Below are 14,303 nucleotides of genomic sequence, written 5' to 3' on the forward strand. Positions count from 1 at the left end.
CTAGTTAGCATGTAGCCTACTAGCCTGCGAATGTAAAATGTATTCGACCCTAAACTACAATATGAGCTGTCTGTCTGTCTGTCTACTGGCCAGCCAGCTGCCCGAATGTCGGCATGACAAGCAAAAGAGCTCCGCGGTGGAGCTAGTATGTCCGGTGAATCGTATGGCAAAGCAGCAAGCCTAGGTATCATAAATCTTATGATATTTTTCTTATACTCATTGAGATGATAATAAATTGATCATTCTTGTTTTTCTTTTTCCTTTCTTGAACGAATGAATGTGGGTCACAGAGACACGGAGATTACCGCTGAAAGCGGCTTTTGCGGCCGAACGGAGATCATACCCGTGTTTATGAATGACTTATGATGTGAATAATTATTTTGTTTGCATGAATTAATTCTTTCGTTCGCAAAAATTAATTATTTCGAAGGAACGAAATAGTATTTCGAGGGAACGGAATATTATCTTGTCGGAACGGAATATTATCTTGGGGGAACGAGATATTAATTTGTGGGAACAAGTTATTAATCTGTGGGAACGACATATATTTTAGTTTTTTAATGTCAGGACACGGGCTCCGTAGCCTGCCTTAAAATCTCAGCTGAAAATGTATAGAGTATGACTTCCTTATCTTAATTACACACCTGTGGCCAAGTAGCTTGTAGCTAGATTACTGTAAATAAAAATAAATCTGTCATACATTTCTGTTTTTGCTACTTAGTTACTATAGAAATCTCAGCTTTGTTTAAACCCGGGAAAAAGAGTGAAAACGTGTTTGACCTCATTCTTTATGAATCCATTTAGCTACTACACATATGAACAGGCGCAGCCGAGCTTTTGCCAGGGCCTTGGTAGTTAGTTAATCTATGAACTGCTTTTAGTAATGTTGCTCCGCTGTGAATGCACCAGGGCAAATTACTGCAAGGATGTGTGATTATTCTTAAAACGGATAATGCTTATTTTGGTTTCAGTGCTGCTGAAGGAATGTAAACGGCCAATTCCTTAATGACCTTGAAGATGCTGCAGGAGCACAGATGACTGAAGAATATCAACGGTACAGGCTTCAGTCAGCGGTGAGCCAAGCTTAATTTGCTTTTTAAACACTGCTGCGGTTATCTATCCATCTCACGCAGCTGTGTGCTCCTTTGACTCCTGGAAGCATGGTTGCTGTCAATCTAGTGCTGGCTCAGCCTGTTTTTGCTCACTAAAGTGTTGGGTGTTCATACTTCTTAGTGATAGTTGTGAGCTTTGATTTAGGCTCATTTCTTAGGTGCGATTATTATCAGTGATGGAACTTGTTAAAAATAAATATAGGTTATTGACAGGGTGCTTTATGCATCTTGAATCTTGTGTGAAAGTATTGTTGCTTTTCCTCTCTGGAAACGTTTACATAAGCGGATAAAACACAATTAATATTTCAGTCTCCTGTGGTTCAAGTGCATTTAGAAAAAGTCAGAAGAATCTGCATAATTTATCCAAGCTCCCTAAAGCCTCTTATGTTTTTTTATTATTTAATTATACATGGCATGTACTTATACTAAAACACTTAATCAGATCAAATCTGGCTGAGTAACAATTCTGTTTATAACTCACATTTAATGCATGCTTTTAAAAACAGCTTTAAACAGCTTTAAAGTGCCTATGAAGAAAACTTTCTTCACGCAAGCTTAAAAACACTAAAAAATCTTTTTGGATAAACCTGCGGATATGATAGGTGATATGTGTCCCTTCAGAGAAAGGCTCGACATATCAATAATCTTGTTTAGACTCTGCTAAATTTTCTTACATCCACATCTCAATGACATCTGAAGTTTGGCCACAGTTTATACAATGAAACACATTCTAAATCTATTTTTGCATTAATTGCGATATTCGATCTAGGTTGGACAACTTACAGTTCACCACTAGTGTTCCAAAGGTCATAGCTTCCCCCAAGGGATTCCTGGCTATCGCTTTGTAATCGGCAGCATCATCAGGAGAGCACCTTGGTAAAGAACATAGGATCCTATAGTTAACTTATTAGAAAGTAGAAAAGTACAAACAAAGAAGTTGCACTATTATTATTAGGGATGGGTATCATTAAGGTTTTAATGGTACTACTACTGTTATTGATACTGCTTATTGATCCGGTATTTTAACGATACTTTAATCGATACTTTTTGAGGATGAAAAATAAATAAATAAATAAATAACAAATTAAGAAAATAAAGTGTTTCATTTCCTCATTATGGAGCAATGGTTTTTTTTAACAAAATATTTTACCTTATACATTTTTCCAACTTGAAAAGTAAAATACATGAAAAAAGAAGTTATTTAAAGAAAAATAAACAGCAATGTTTTGACGTATTGCTGTCATGATGTAAATATAAAACAAATTAAATAAATGTTTGAGTTCATAAAATCATCGCAGAGAAAGTCTGTGCTTCAACTCCCGCAGTGATAGCTGCGTCTATATCTGACGCCCTTGTGTCCATTTTTCTGACAGTTTGAAGCCAAAGGCCCCCCCCGCCTCTCTACCTGGTTTTCCTCTCTACCTGTTCACCTGTTCACAACCTCTGCAGCAGCAGCGAGTGGTTTTTTCCTGCGCCCCTCCACTGTATTCTACACAGAGAGCGCAAAATACGGTCATCATAGCAGCAGGTTGACACGATAGTCGGGGCGCTCTGGCGCAGATTTAATAAAGCGTGCTGTCTGAACAACAGCCCCGCCCCCTGTGCACACAAATAGCCAGACAGACCTCTCCTCTTCAGCGAGAACTGTGATATTAATATCATCATTAATTAACGGACAATTGACTGACTTGGTGAGTTAAATATGGCAGATAACATTTACATCTTGTGGGACACAAAAAAAATGTGACTTCTCCTGTACTGATAGCAGAACCGTTGAGGTCAGATCTTAACGATACTGCGGTCTTGAAGAATGTTGCCCAGGGTTCAATACCGGGGCTCGGTACCCAGCCCTAATTATTATGCAAATTCCTTGGGATGCTATTGTTTATGGAGGATAAACTGACTAACCCCTTCCAGGTTTTTAATTTTGATGACCTTTAGAAGATGGCACTTGGGGAGTCATAGCTCATCTCCTTAGGCCTTTGTACAATTCTGCACTTCCGTCAGTTTATAATTGGCAAAGATGTCTAAGGTGCATGTCTCAGTTCTAGCAATCATCTCTATATGCATTAAGCTTAAGGTGGTAACCAACCTTCTGATCTCTAGGAAATTAAGACCATAGCTTTGCTGGAAACTGTACTTCCATGGTAGGTCGGCCATTATGAGAGGCTTCCCATTCTTGTACCTAAGAGAAAATAAAAAAGACAGATTTGTTTCTTTATTGCATAGGAGTGTTACAGCCACTATGAAAGAAAAAATATGTTCATATACAAGAATAAAGTCACGAGAATCATGAGAAAAAGTCACAATTGCACAAGCTAAAACCATGCTTTTTCGACAACAAAGTTGGTTGTGTAAGCCTCAATCCACATCACGTGCCGACTAAATCTATCAAAGCACCCATTTATGGTGATGCCATAAGACTTTAGTTTTTCATAGGAATCAATGCGCCATAATGGATTTAGACCTCTCCAACTATACAGCCAACAATGTTAATGGTGCACCTTCTGGAAATCCACTCCTTGTGGGTCAAGAATCTTCTTCCGAAGATGCTTTTGCTAATTCTTTTCAGTGTTCTTTTCTTGCAATGTTGACTCACCAAAAGACTTTCTTTGTAAAACCAATGCTGAAGCAATCACTTAAAATGTGCTTCATTTCTCTATACTGAAACGCAACATTGGTTCTTTTTTGTTGTTGTTTCTATTGGTCTTAGTAAACAGCATTTTGCCAAATACATTTATGACTTTGATTGTGTAAACTGTCAATTTATGACACATGAAATTACAATCTTCTCATCGTAAAGCATGGACTTTTTTACTCATAATTACCCAACTTTATTCTCCTAAAATTACGACTCTTGTGTCATGATTTCACACCTTTTTTTCCCTCTCATTTCTCGATTTTATTATTCTAATTAAGGTTTTATTTTTATTTTTATGGTATCTCTAATACTCAGTCAGACTTGTTTGAAATGGTTTTGACAAAGTTTTTACTCAGATCTTTTTTACACACCTGGTGACATGATACTAAGTTATAACTTTATTTATTAAGTGCTCAGATAAATCAGGGATTCATCTCCCATTCTGCCTTTGTTTTGGAACAGCTCTTAGTAGGAGATGTAGTTCAAATGCTCCCATGTAGGATGGTAAAGTTCATGGATTATCTACACCCAGCTCAAGTGTCAACCTTTCCTGATTTTACTCAGGTAGTTTCTCAGTAAAATGAACAGTGACAATCCCTAAGCTCCAAAAACACTTTGCCAGTTATTTTTGTTTCAATACCAATGTGGACTACTCCGTTTGTGTCACTGATACAAAGTTACAGATTTATAAACCTTTTTTTCTGCTGTTTCAGTAAAAGAAATAACATTAATTTTCTTTCTGCAATTCATCTAACCAATGCACTTTCTTACCATTCAACCTTTGGAGGTGGGCAGCCCTGGACAGTGCAGGAGAGTTTCACTGTCATCCCCTCCCAGACTGTGTGAGCCCTCAGAGGGACTGGAAAGTCTGGACTCCTTTGACTCAGTCGCTCCAGATACGTCATCTGTTGAGTTGCCTTCTTTTGAGCCTGAGGCATAAATAAATATTAGTAAGAACTCTTATTTGAAAAGAAAACAGATCGGGGTTTGTTATACAATTTTTCCTCCAAATCCCAATAAGTTTCAGATAATAGTAAAGCGAAACATCTCAATGCTGACTTAATGTTGCCGTAACTTGACAACTTTATGCAGAAATCTGACTCTGATTTCATTTGAAAATGAAATAAATCTAATTCTATAAGATAAATACCATACCTGCCTGCGAAGATCCATTTTGTCAACACGAGTTCGCAGTATCTGCTGGTTTCTAATCACATCCAGCTCCACTTTCTCAACCTCATTCCCAAACATTTTCCACGATTCTCTGTGATGCTCTTCATCAGCAGTCATAGTTTCCTGGAGGATTTCCCTAAACAAGAGCAAAAATTAGAAGCTGAGGATTGTTTTAAAAGCCACTTCCCAACCCATCCAAAGGTGTAGAAAATCCCATTTATTAAAGTCCTTATTTGCTCTTAAAGTAGATTAAGTCCAATTAAGTAGTTGAAATGATAATGAAATTAAATAATTTAGGCTAAACTTTATTTATAGTCATTATATTTGTATCAGTTTTTTTGGGACGGGACAGAAAAGAAAAGGAGCAAAGGTGGGCAGAGGAAATCTGCCCACAGGGAATCATGTCTGGCACCCTGACAAGGCCCAGCAGGACCGCCACAGGGGCCCCCAATGCCAAAGAGCAGGGAGGTACAGGAGCACAGCCCAACCAGAAGAATAGCCCCATCCCCAGATGAACAGCCCACCACCATTTGGGAGTTCTGACATCCCCCAACCCAGCTACGGTACCAGGGTCCCTCAAGGGAGACTGGCTCCATGCTACTGGCAGCCACCCACTCAGCCCGGGGAAGGTCCAGGAGAGGCGTCCAGGAGAAGAGAAGTGGGGGTCCCTGAAAAGATTCGTAAACATGGCCCAACCAGGCTCACCACTGTTGGAATTTTGGAGAGGCCCAGCACTTGAGGGCAAGGAGCAGAACAGAATCCTAAAATCTTTGTTTTCATACCAAAACCCTGCTGGTAATGATGATTTTATCTGAGCTATTCCTTTTGGTTCAGCTTCTTTTTGTGTTTAGTTTTCCAAAACGCACCTTTGAATTTCTAATATTTGGCTTTTAATGCCAAAAATGTATATTTTTGTCAGTAAAAATTTTCATATTACAAGGGCTATCAGTGTGTAATGATATATATTCACACTCTCACTGCTGTTCATAGCAGAGTTAAATTGGTCCTATTGGTCTCTTTGGTGAGCCACCTGTTTTAATTTGGAACAAAGATGGAAATTTCCCTTGAATTTCTTTGTGAATCTATGGAGATTTCTAACCCTTTTTAGTGAATGTGAGTGAGCTATTTCCTGCTGTGATCAGAGTTCATTTTAAAGGCTTATAAATGGTAAAAGTTTGAAGAACCAGTTAAGGCCATTGGCAGTCTTTTATAAATGTGTGTAGGGTTCTATAGCTCTGAACATTTCCTGTGTACGTGCCGTTCATCCATATGTATTGATTCATATGCCCTATAGCGCCCGCAGTCCTGCATGTTGTCTGCATTTTAGATTCTGAGGTTTAATAATTCCATTTCATCACAGAAGGGTGTGCATCCTGAGCCATTTTGATTGACAGTCCTTAGGGCTTAATTATGAGAGAATATTTCACACGTTTATACACTTACGTCTATGGGTAGCAGAATAACACGGAGGCAGATTCTTTAGTATTCACACACATTCTTTCCTTGATGGCCACTAGAGCATTAACAGCCTCCCACCTGACTAAATGATTTTTTTAAATGCACAAATTGTGTATATCAATATGCAAATGAAAGCATTTGCTTTACTTTAGATGCCACTGGTTGACATAGCGTTTCAGTTTTCAAGGGCTAAGAGGTTTTAAGCATTGAGGGAATGGAGTCTGGGTCTTCTCAAGTTAGTTTGAAGGAAAACAGGCAAAGAAAAGTGTTGACTCCACAATCCATGGTTTATTTTAAATCATGGTCAATACAGAGGAAAATCAGTTAGTTGGAAATCATTTTTTCCCCCATAGATATTAAAATTTGCTGTCTCATTAAGTCTCGGCAAAAAATGGGACATTTTGCCCTCAGGAACTTTTAGCTTAATTTATCACTTCTGCTCTTGTTATGAGTAAATTAATCATTATTACTTACTGTTCTCCCTTCAATTTTAAGTATTTCCTGGTATAGTCTTCATCAAGTGAAAACCCACTCATAATCGTTTCTCCATCTTTTTTAAAATACATTTTTTGGAACTTTAATATTGCTTTCATTTGAGTGTCACTGAGAGCTCAGACCCTAATATGTGGCAGTCATGCGGCCTCTTAAACTATCATTCATAACCAAACCTTGTTTTATCCTTAGCCATGATCATGAAGTAGACGCTTGGTGACGATGCCCTTTTTGAGACAAAAGTGTAATCACATTTTCTGTGGATTGGAGAACAGAAAAGTCCATTGCTGTGAAGTCTACAAATATCAAAGCACAAAGATTTGACTCACAAAGGACAAAGTGACCTCAGAACAAAAGGCCTTTTTTGTTGCAAATAAATCCACAAGGGGAATTAATTCCCTGTCATCTGGATCTGGGGCTTATTTTAGGTCTTATTTTCACTTTCTGACATTTGAACACTGATACTGACTCAGCTGGATCATTGTAAGGAAGGATAGGTCATACATCATATGAAGAAGGATCTCCCGAATTCTGGCTAATTGATGATTAAAATTATTTTGTTAATTGGTGTGCAACCTCCTAAAATCTTTCATTGAAATTGTTTTAAACCATGCAGACTTGCTTATACTGTACTTTAAAGGTAAAAAATAAAAGATATGTAAGCATGTTCATTTAATGCACTGTGCAGGTAGTGGCTGTGTAGCAAGTTTTTGTTGCTTCATGCATGAGGAGGTATTTTATGTAGTCTGGAAATGTCTTGGCGTTCCTCAGGTGACACGTGCAGCAAATTAATCTTCTCTTCAAAATGAGGCGGAGCTGCTGGGACAACTGAAGTAAATCCTCTCAGTTGTTCAATGCAAATGAAAGCATAATTAAACATCACTATTGAGAAAATAGCAGCCTATGAGCAAATGCAATGCTTGAACATGTGCAGGCCCCCATATGTTTTCTAAAACTTCCATCCAATTTGATTATTTCGTAGAATAAACACAAAGTAGATTTTTGTGTTTGCTTAAAGTGAAATTTCTCTTAAAAGTATCTATAATATATAACCAAACTAATGCTTCTACCCTTAAACCCCGAACTCACCGGTTCATTTCAAATCACATCAGCTATTAAGAACAGCATACTGACACCAGCCCCCCATTAGCATAGTTTTCATTCAAAATTTAACAAAAATTTTTCAAAAAGGTTTAATTTTTCACATTGGTTACAACTTTTTCTTTGCTTTGTTTTAAGATTTATCCATTTTGATTTGTCTCGACACGTCTGAACTTTGTTCCATAACATAAAAACAGTTTGATCTCAATTTAGGTAATTATTTTGCAGTTAAAAAAAAAGACAAAATCTAATTGATTAGAATAGTAAACATAAAACTGTCCAAAAGTGATTTCTTTTGGACAGTTTTATGTTTACTATTTCATTGCTGTGTAATATAATTACAAAGAGAAGCAAGTTATTAAACAAATAGGATAAAAAAACCCTCAAAAAGGCCTAAGACTATTAAGGGTTAAGACCCATTGCAGTGAATGTGGAGCCAAGGTTTTCCATGTGTGACAGGTTGGATATCTTCTGCTTAGTCGATTGATCTCAAATCTATTAGGATATTATTTCTTTACAGCCTAATGATAAAAGGTAACTTATTACATAATCCGATAAAAGTGTTTAACCCTTGTGCTATCTTAGATGACCCCCCCCTTACATTGACGTGTTCTCCCTACCATGACAAAGGTGGATAAAGGTGGAAAGATTTCATGTAATCCATGGACAGCAGTGAGGTTCACAAATCATTGAAGAAAAAGGGTTCAGCGCACTGTCTAGTGGGTCTAGATGACCCAACTCCCAATGTTAAAGTGCCTAGGATAGCACGAGGGTTAAACTGGCTGAGTTATACTTCCATTAAATGCATTTGAAGCTAAAATTAAACGTTTTGATAATACAATAATTGTTTAGTTTAATCTGTAAAGGTTCACAGCTCTGAGCCGTTTTGAAATTTTGTGTTTTTATGAGCACAAATACAAACCAAAAAAGAAGCACAGTCCTAATAATAAAGAGAAATCATAACACATCTGTTGGGAACAGTTATTTAAAGCATTGGGCATATTTATACTCTGCTGCTGCTTTTCCATGCTTTTTTCTCCATAGTATTATTAGAATGCATTTAGCTGTGTGACTCGTTTGAGGGATTTTTGTCCTTTTGGTTTTTCTATCAATGAAGCGATCCAGTTCTCCTCATACACGAAAACACAAAACGAGCAAAGGGTGCTGATTTCTGTTTATTGACATGTTTATTAGAGACCAAGCTTTTGTTCTGTGATGGCTAGAAAAGGGAAACAGCTAGTCTGTGAACTGGGCCCAGTCTTGTTTCCTAAAATGAAGGGAAAGTGGATGATGGGAATTCTGAAAGCTTTATGCCAGGCACCTATAATTTAGGAAGGAAGCACTCAACATAGAAGTTGGAGCCTTGCTCATGATCTTTCATTCAATTTGAGCAGTCTTTGACACAGTTGGTGTCACAAAAAGATTCATCCGGCGTGAAAAATGAATATAATCAAGCATAGAGAGCTGCAGCTGCCTGTCTGCAGTTTCTGTGTGGTCATTTTGTCTTTTGATGATTGCAGAGCTTCTAGCATCTCAGACGTTTTTGTGTTAAAATTTGACTGCAGTGCCCTCTCAGGAACGATAATTATAGAAAAACTTGTCATTTTAATCTGGTTTAAGAATGACATTTATCAAGGGGGACCAAATTTTGTTAAAAATCTCGAAATGCGAGGTAACGGTGATGTGACCTGCAGTTTTGTTTTTCATTCTTTAAAGCAAATAAGCTTTTATTAAAGGTTTGCTTAAATCCAGTTAAAACGTTTCCCGCTTAAGTCTTTCTATGCATTTTAATGGTATTATTAAAACAGTATTAAGGTAAGATTCCACACTGAAATCCCTGGAGGTGCCTAGAATTTCTGTCCATAAAAGTCATGAACTGAATGGGTGGACACATGGATGGATAGATGGATGGATGGACAGGACACTGAGACGTATATTGTGCATACTATATATAGTGCTACTATATATAGCACAACCCTTTAGAAGTGTTAATATAATAAAAAAGAAATAACGTGTATTTGCAGGTTGCAAGTGCAGCTTCCTTCTGGCTGACAAAAGTATTTGTCACAGTTGTGTTGTGCCTTACCAAGTCCTATGGCGAGGGAAGTTGCTTATGTTGAGGATCTCTTTAACAGACATCAGATCTGCTGGTATGATGGGATGGAAATCGGAGTAGGAGGCGCCGTCATCATCACTAATTTAATGAAATAAGAAGGAGAAATGAAAAAAGACGGGTACAAAATAAAATAAAAATCTACTTTTTTTTTAACCTTAATAGAGAGTTTTTATTTGCAGTCTTGTTTGCTTTGTTGTGGACTAGACAAAAACGTGTATTTTAAAAAAAAAGGCTTTTCAGTGAAAATGCCACTGACATGATTACACAATGAATGCTGGTGTGTATATTAGATATAACTATAAAAACAGACATTGTGACTTTGCATTAACCAGGATTCTGTTTTCAAATGACCAGTTGCTTCTTACACATTTTTTATTGAACCTTATTGGTTTGGTAAAAATAAAAAGGCAAACAAAAGCAAAATGTACAAATCAAAGACATGAGAAAATAGACAATTAAAAAAAAATCTGTCAGGAATGCTGGTCACACTGATGAATGGGTCATATTTGTGGTTCTGAGCTCCAAATATGGTTTATTGTGGTTAGTTTAAAATAGGAAGTACAACTAAATTTACTGATTCATGTAGAGCAACACATGAATCACAACAAAAATCCATTTTAATACATATATTATAAAATTGTGAACCCCTTGATGCCTGGATTTGCTTCAAGCTATAAAAAATAAAAATGTACTTGTTTTTACTTTCATGCTAGGTAATTTTGGAGCTAAATTGGTTTGATGCGTATGCATAAAGTTTCAAATAGTGGTAACAAAATTGTGAGTTTAAAACATTCTTTTTGGCGTGATTACAGTTGGTTTAATTCTACTGTCCCCCGACACACACATGCACACTTGTGACCTACATTAATGGATCAGTTAGCCACCTTCTGTATCTTCAATCTGGCTACTAAAGCACGTCGGCATAATTTTTGACCTCTTTTTGCTCAAGTGTGAGGAATGTCATCAGCACAGTCAGCTCTTTCTGGTCCGTCAGTGTTCCTCTTTTCCTCGCTGGTGTGCAAACACTGTACACACTATTGTCTTCAGGGAGCTTATGTAATGAGGAGGAACTGCAGCTACTGATGTGAGCTCACGCACATGCTAACAATGTGGACCGTGTGCCAAGGGGCTTTGGATCTCCAACGGATTTTTATGCTACAGCAACGATTTTATTCGTCGTGTCATTATTGTATCCAGTCATCCAACCACAGTTTTGCGCTCGTGTAGTGCTAGCTTGTAATCGGTCTGTTTTTATGAGCTGGAACACATTTTGAACATGATTAGTTGAACAGAAGAACACGTCAGTGACCATGTGCAGTAAAGTAATTGTGAGCAGAAAAAAAAAGTTAACAAGTGACTATACATTTGTTGTTTAGGCCACAAAACAACTATGCAGTCATGGAGGTATCTTCAGAAGCCGAATGCTCACACACTTCTAACAGCAAGCCAAACTGAGCATGGGGTAATTTAATTGGCCCTGCAAGTACATTGAAGTGTTTGAATCTTTGAATACTGAATAACACAAGAGGATTTTGCTTGAGTAAGAACTCAAATGTCAGTTGATGATTGGGTGACTAGGGCTGTTGTTACGGCTGTGGCCGTATTTACAGTTGTTCTGGGTTTTATGTACTGCAGCCTGTCTTCAGTTCAGCTTGGCTCTCTTCTCCAATTGATAAGTAAACTTTGTTGAGCAGACTAGCGTTGCTCTTTTTTGAGAACTGCCATGTTCTTGTATTTGGGTTCTCCTCTATATGTTAGTCTAAGGAGGTTAGTGTTTTGTCATTGTTTTCCCTTTTCTTTCATTTGCGGGTGAGATTTTTGAGTTCAGAGAGTTGGGGTTTTTGTTTATTTCGGCCTTTGGTTCACCCTGAAGCCTTTTGCTTCACCTTGAAGTCATTGTTGTTTGTTATTTACTATGTTGTAAATATACCTTTAATACTTTTTAGAGAGCTGTTCTGTCTGGGTTAATTTTGTTGTTATTTTAAAATCTTGGCAAATTATACTTTTATGTTATACTCCAACGGATCCCCCAAACACAAAGGGAAATAGCAACGAGTAATCCGAGAACTCGTATATTTGCAGCCTTTTCTTGAAAAAACAAGTTATTGCAACGTCTGAGATCACTGATACACAATCTTTATAAATCTAATGGAGTGTAGTAAAAATACACAGAAGGTTATGTACTTATCACTCTAAAATAGAGAATAACATTGAGTACATAAACTAAACTAAACTGCTGTGATTGGAAGTAAATTACCTTCAAAGTAAAGTGTCAGTGACTCTCATTTTCAAAGAAAAGCTATCGAGTTTTTTAATCGTAGATTCAAGAAAAGACATACGTTCTGGAAAAAACACATCTGTTTTAAATATATATATATATATAATACATATTAAAGAATTAAATATATAATTAGTATGAATTTTGCAATACAGTAATCCCCCCTTATTCGCCGGGGTTAGGGACCAGAGACACAGCCGAATACGAAGAACCACCCCCCTCGACATAAAGAGTTTTATTTTATTTTATTTAAAGCAATTGACTGTACCGTATTGTACTTTAAAACGTACATTAGGAGTGTCACTCTGTGCATTAAAACCAGAAGCCCGTGCTTCCTCCTTCATCAGGTAATTGCAAAAGATCCCACAACAGGATTCAAGTGTTGCTTCTTCCAGAAAAGGCCGGTTTCATCCATCATTCATTCATTCGGATGATAAATATTCTCAGCGATTATCTTCCTCTGAGTCTCAGGATATTTTCCAGCCACTTCTGAGTCATCTGATCCCAAATTTCTCTATGCAGGGACACAAACTTTGGTTGTAGAAATTCAGGAACTGGTAGAACCAGTTGTTGCTGCTGTGAAATATTCTTTAGCAGCCGGCAACAAAGCCAACAGGCCGGCGTGCTCTTCATCTCCACTCCCCTTCCTCAGAAATTGGCGCAGCACCTCCTTGCAAAAGTTTCATACAAGCGTCTTGGTTGTCTGAGCTTTCGTGATGAACCGGAGGATTCACGTGACTGAAAATAAATTCTGCGAATATGTGAAACTGTGAATATTGAAACGCGAATAAGCAGGAGAACACTGTAATACAAAAAACTTGTGATTACTTTCTTCTGGATATGAATAAAGTCAGTACATAAAAACAAATCTGTTTAAACAATGTCAGTTTAGATGAAAAGGCTGCTTTCTGTGAAAAAACACATTTAGCATCCATTCACACAAGATATTAAACAGTAAGAATTGCGGCTCGATCTGTAAATCGTTGGTCTTGATTTGTGAGTGGAATCGGATCACCACCTAAATAAGGATCCACAGCCCTAATGGTGACATCAGGATGTTATCTGGAATACTTTTATTTAAACCACAATAAAAATGCATAAGGTGTTGTTGCAACACTGAAAGATGTTCATGTGAAAGATCCGTTGACCCAGGTGTGTGAGAAAAAACCCCTCCAAAACCGTTACAGCTAACACCCCCCACCCCTACCCCAGCATTAGTTTCGAGCAAGCGGCCGTACAAAATTGCAATGCAAATTACCATAACTTCTCGTTTTCTTTTGTTTAGGAGCGGGGAAATTTCCCCATGTCACGAAGCTCGAAGAACGACTTCTGCTTTCCTTGGCTATTTTCCTTTTTTTTCTCTTTGTTGAGCTTCCAATCAAGTGTTTGTTTAGAGGCTTGCACAGTTGAATGATGTAGTAAAGAGCCTACGGGTGGATGCTATCAATGCAGATGTACGCAGTAAAGTACACAAACAAGGAGAACATAGATATGCATGTGTTCACGCCAGTGCACAGGTGCATTGAGGATGTGCCTCCATGGGGGTAACAAACAGACTTCCTCAAATAATTAACAGGAATAAACTAAAAAGGAGAAAAACTGGGTAGGTGAGTTACCTGAGTAGTAATTCTGTTAACTGTACCACAGGGTACCGTGCTGTTATATAATGAACAGTTGCAAAAAATAGAGTAGTTTTCTTCATGCTGGCTAAATGTATCCAGATCCCACACAGTTGAATCTAACTGAAATACAAATCTATAAAAAAATAAATAAATAAAAAAAATGAAATACAAATCTGGATGTCACATGTATACATTCACCTGCTGTCTCTCCTGATTGTTTTTTACACAAAGAGAAAATGGTCTTCTAAGTCAAAGCTGAGTTGAACTTGATAGAATAATTGCTTATTTTCATCATCCCTGAAGAGAGAAA

General features: G+C 37.5%; 1 protein-coding gene across 3 annotated transcripts in view; it reads right to left on the reverse strand.

Annotated features, from left to right (window-relative positions):
• myom3 (myomesin 3) overlaps nucleotides 1-14,303 on the reverse strand; it is a 68,886-nt gene that overhangs the window by 49,724 nt on the left and 4,859 nt on the right. For all 3 annotated transcript variants that reach the window (XM_078932741.1, XM_078932742.1, XM_023964567.2), the window contains exons 3-7: nucleotides 10,064-10,171; nucleotides 4,909-5,062; nucleotides 4,525-4,682; nucleotides 3,205-3,297; nucleotides 1,896-1,984 (exon numbers count right to left, since the gene is read on the reverse strand). In XM_078932741.1, coding sequence (XP_078788867.1) covers nucleotides 1,896-1,984; nucleotides 3,205-3,297; nucleotides 4,525-4,682; nucleotides 4,909-5,062; nucleotides 10,064-10,171 — 602 coding nt within the window. The remainder of the gene's footprint in view (nucleotides 1-1,895; nucleotides 1,985-3,204; nucleotides 3,298-4,524; nucleotides 4,683-4,908; nucleotides 5,063-10,063; nucleotides 10,172-14,303) is intronic.

Source organism: Oryzias latipes, chromosome 16, assembly GCF_053564925.1.
Source record: "Oryzias latipes strain Hd-rR chromosome 16, Olatipes_Hd-rR_3.1".
NCBI classification, from domain to species: domain Eukaryota; kingdom Metazoa; phylum Chordata; class Actinopteri; order Beloniformes; family Adrianichthyidae; genus Oryzias; species Oryzias latipes.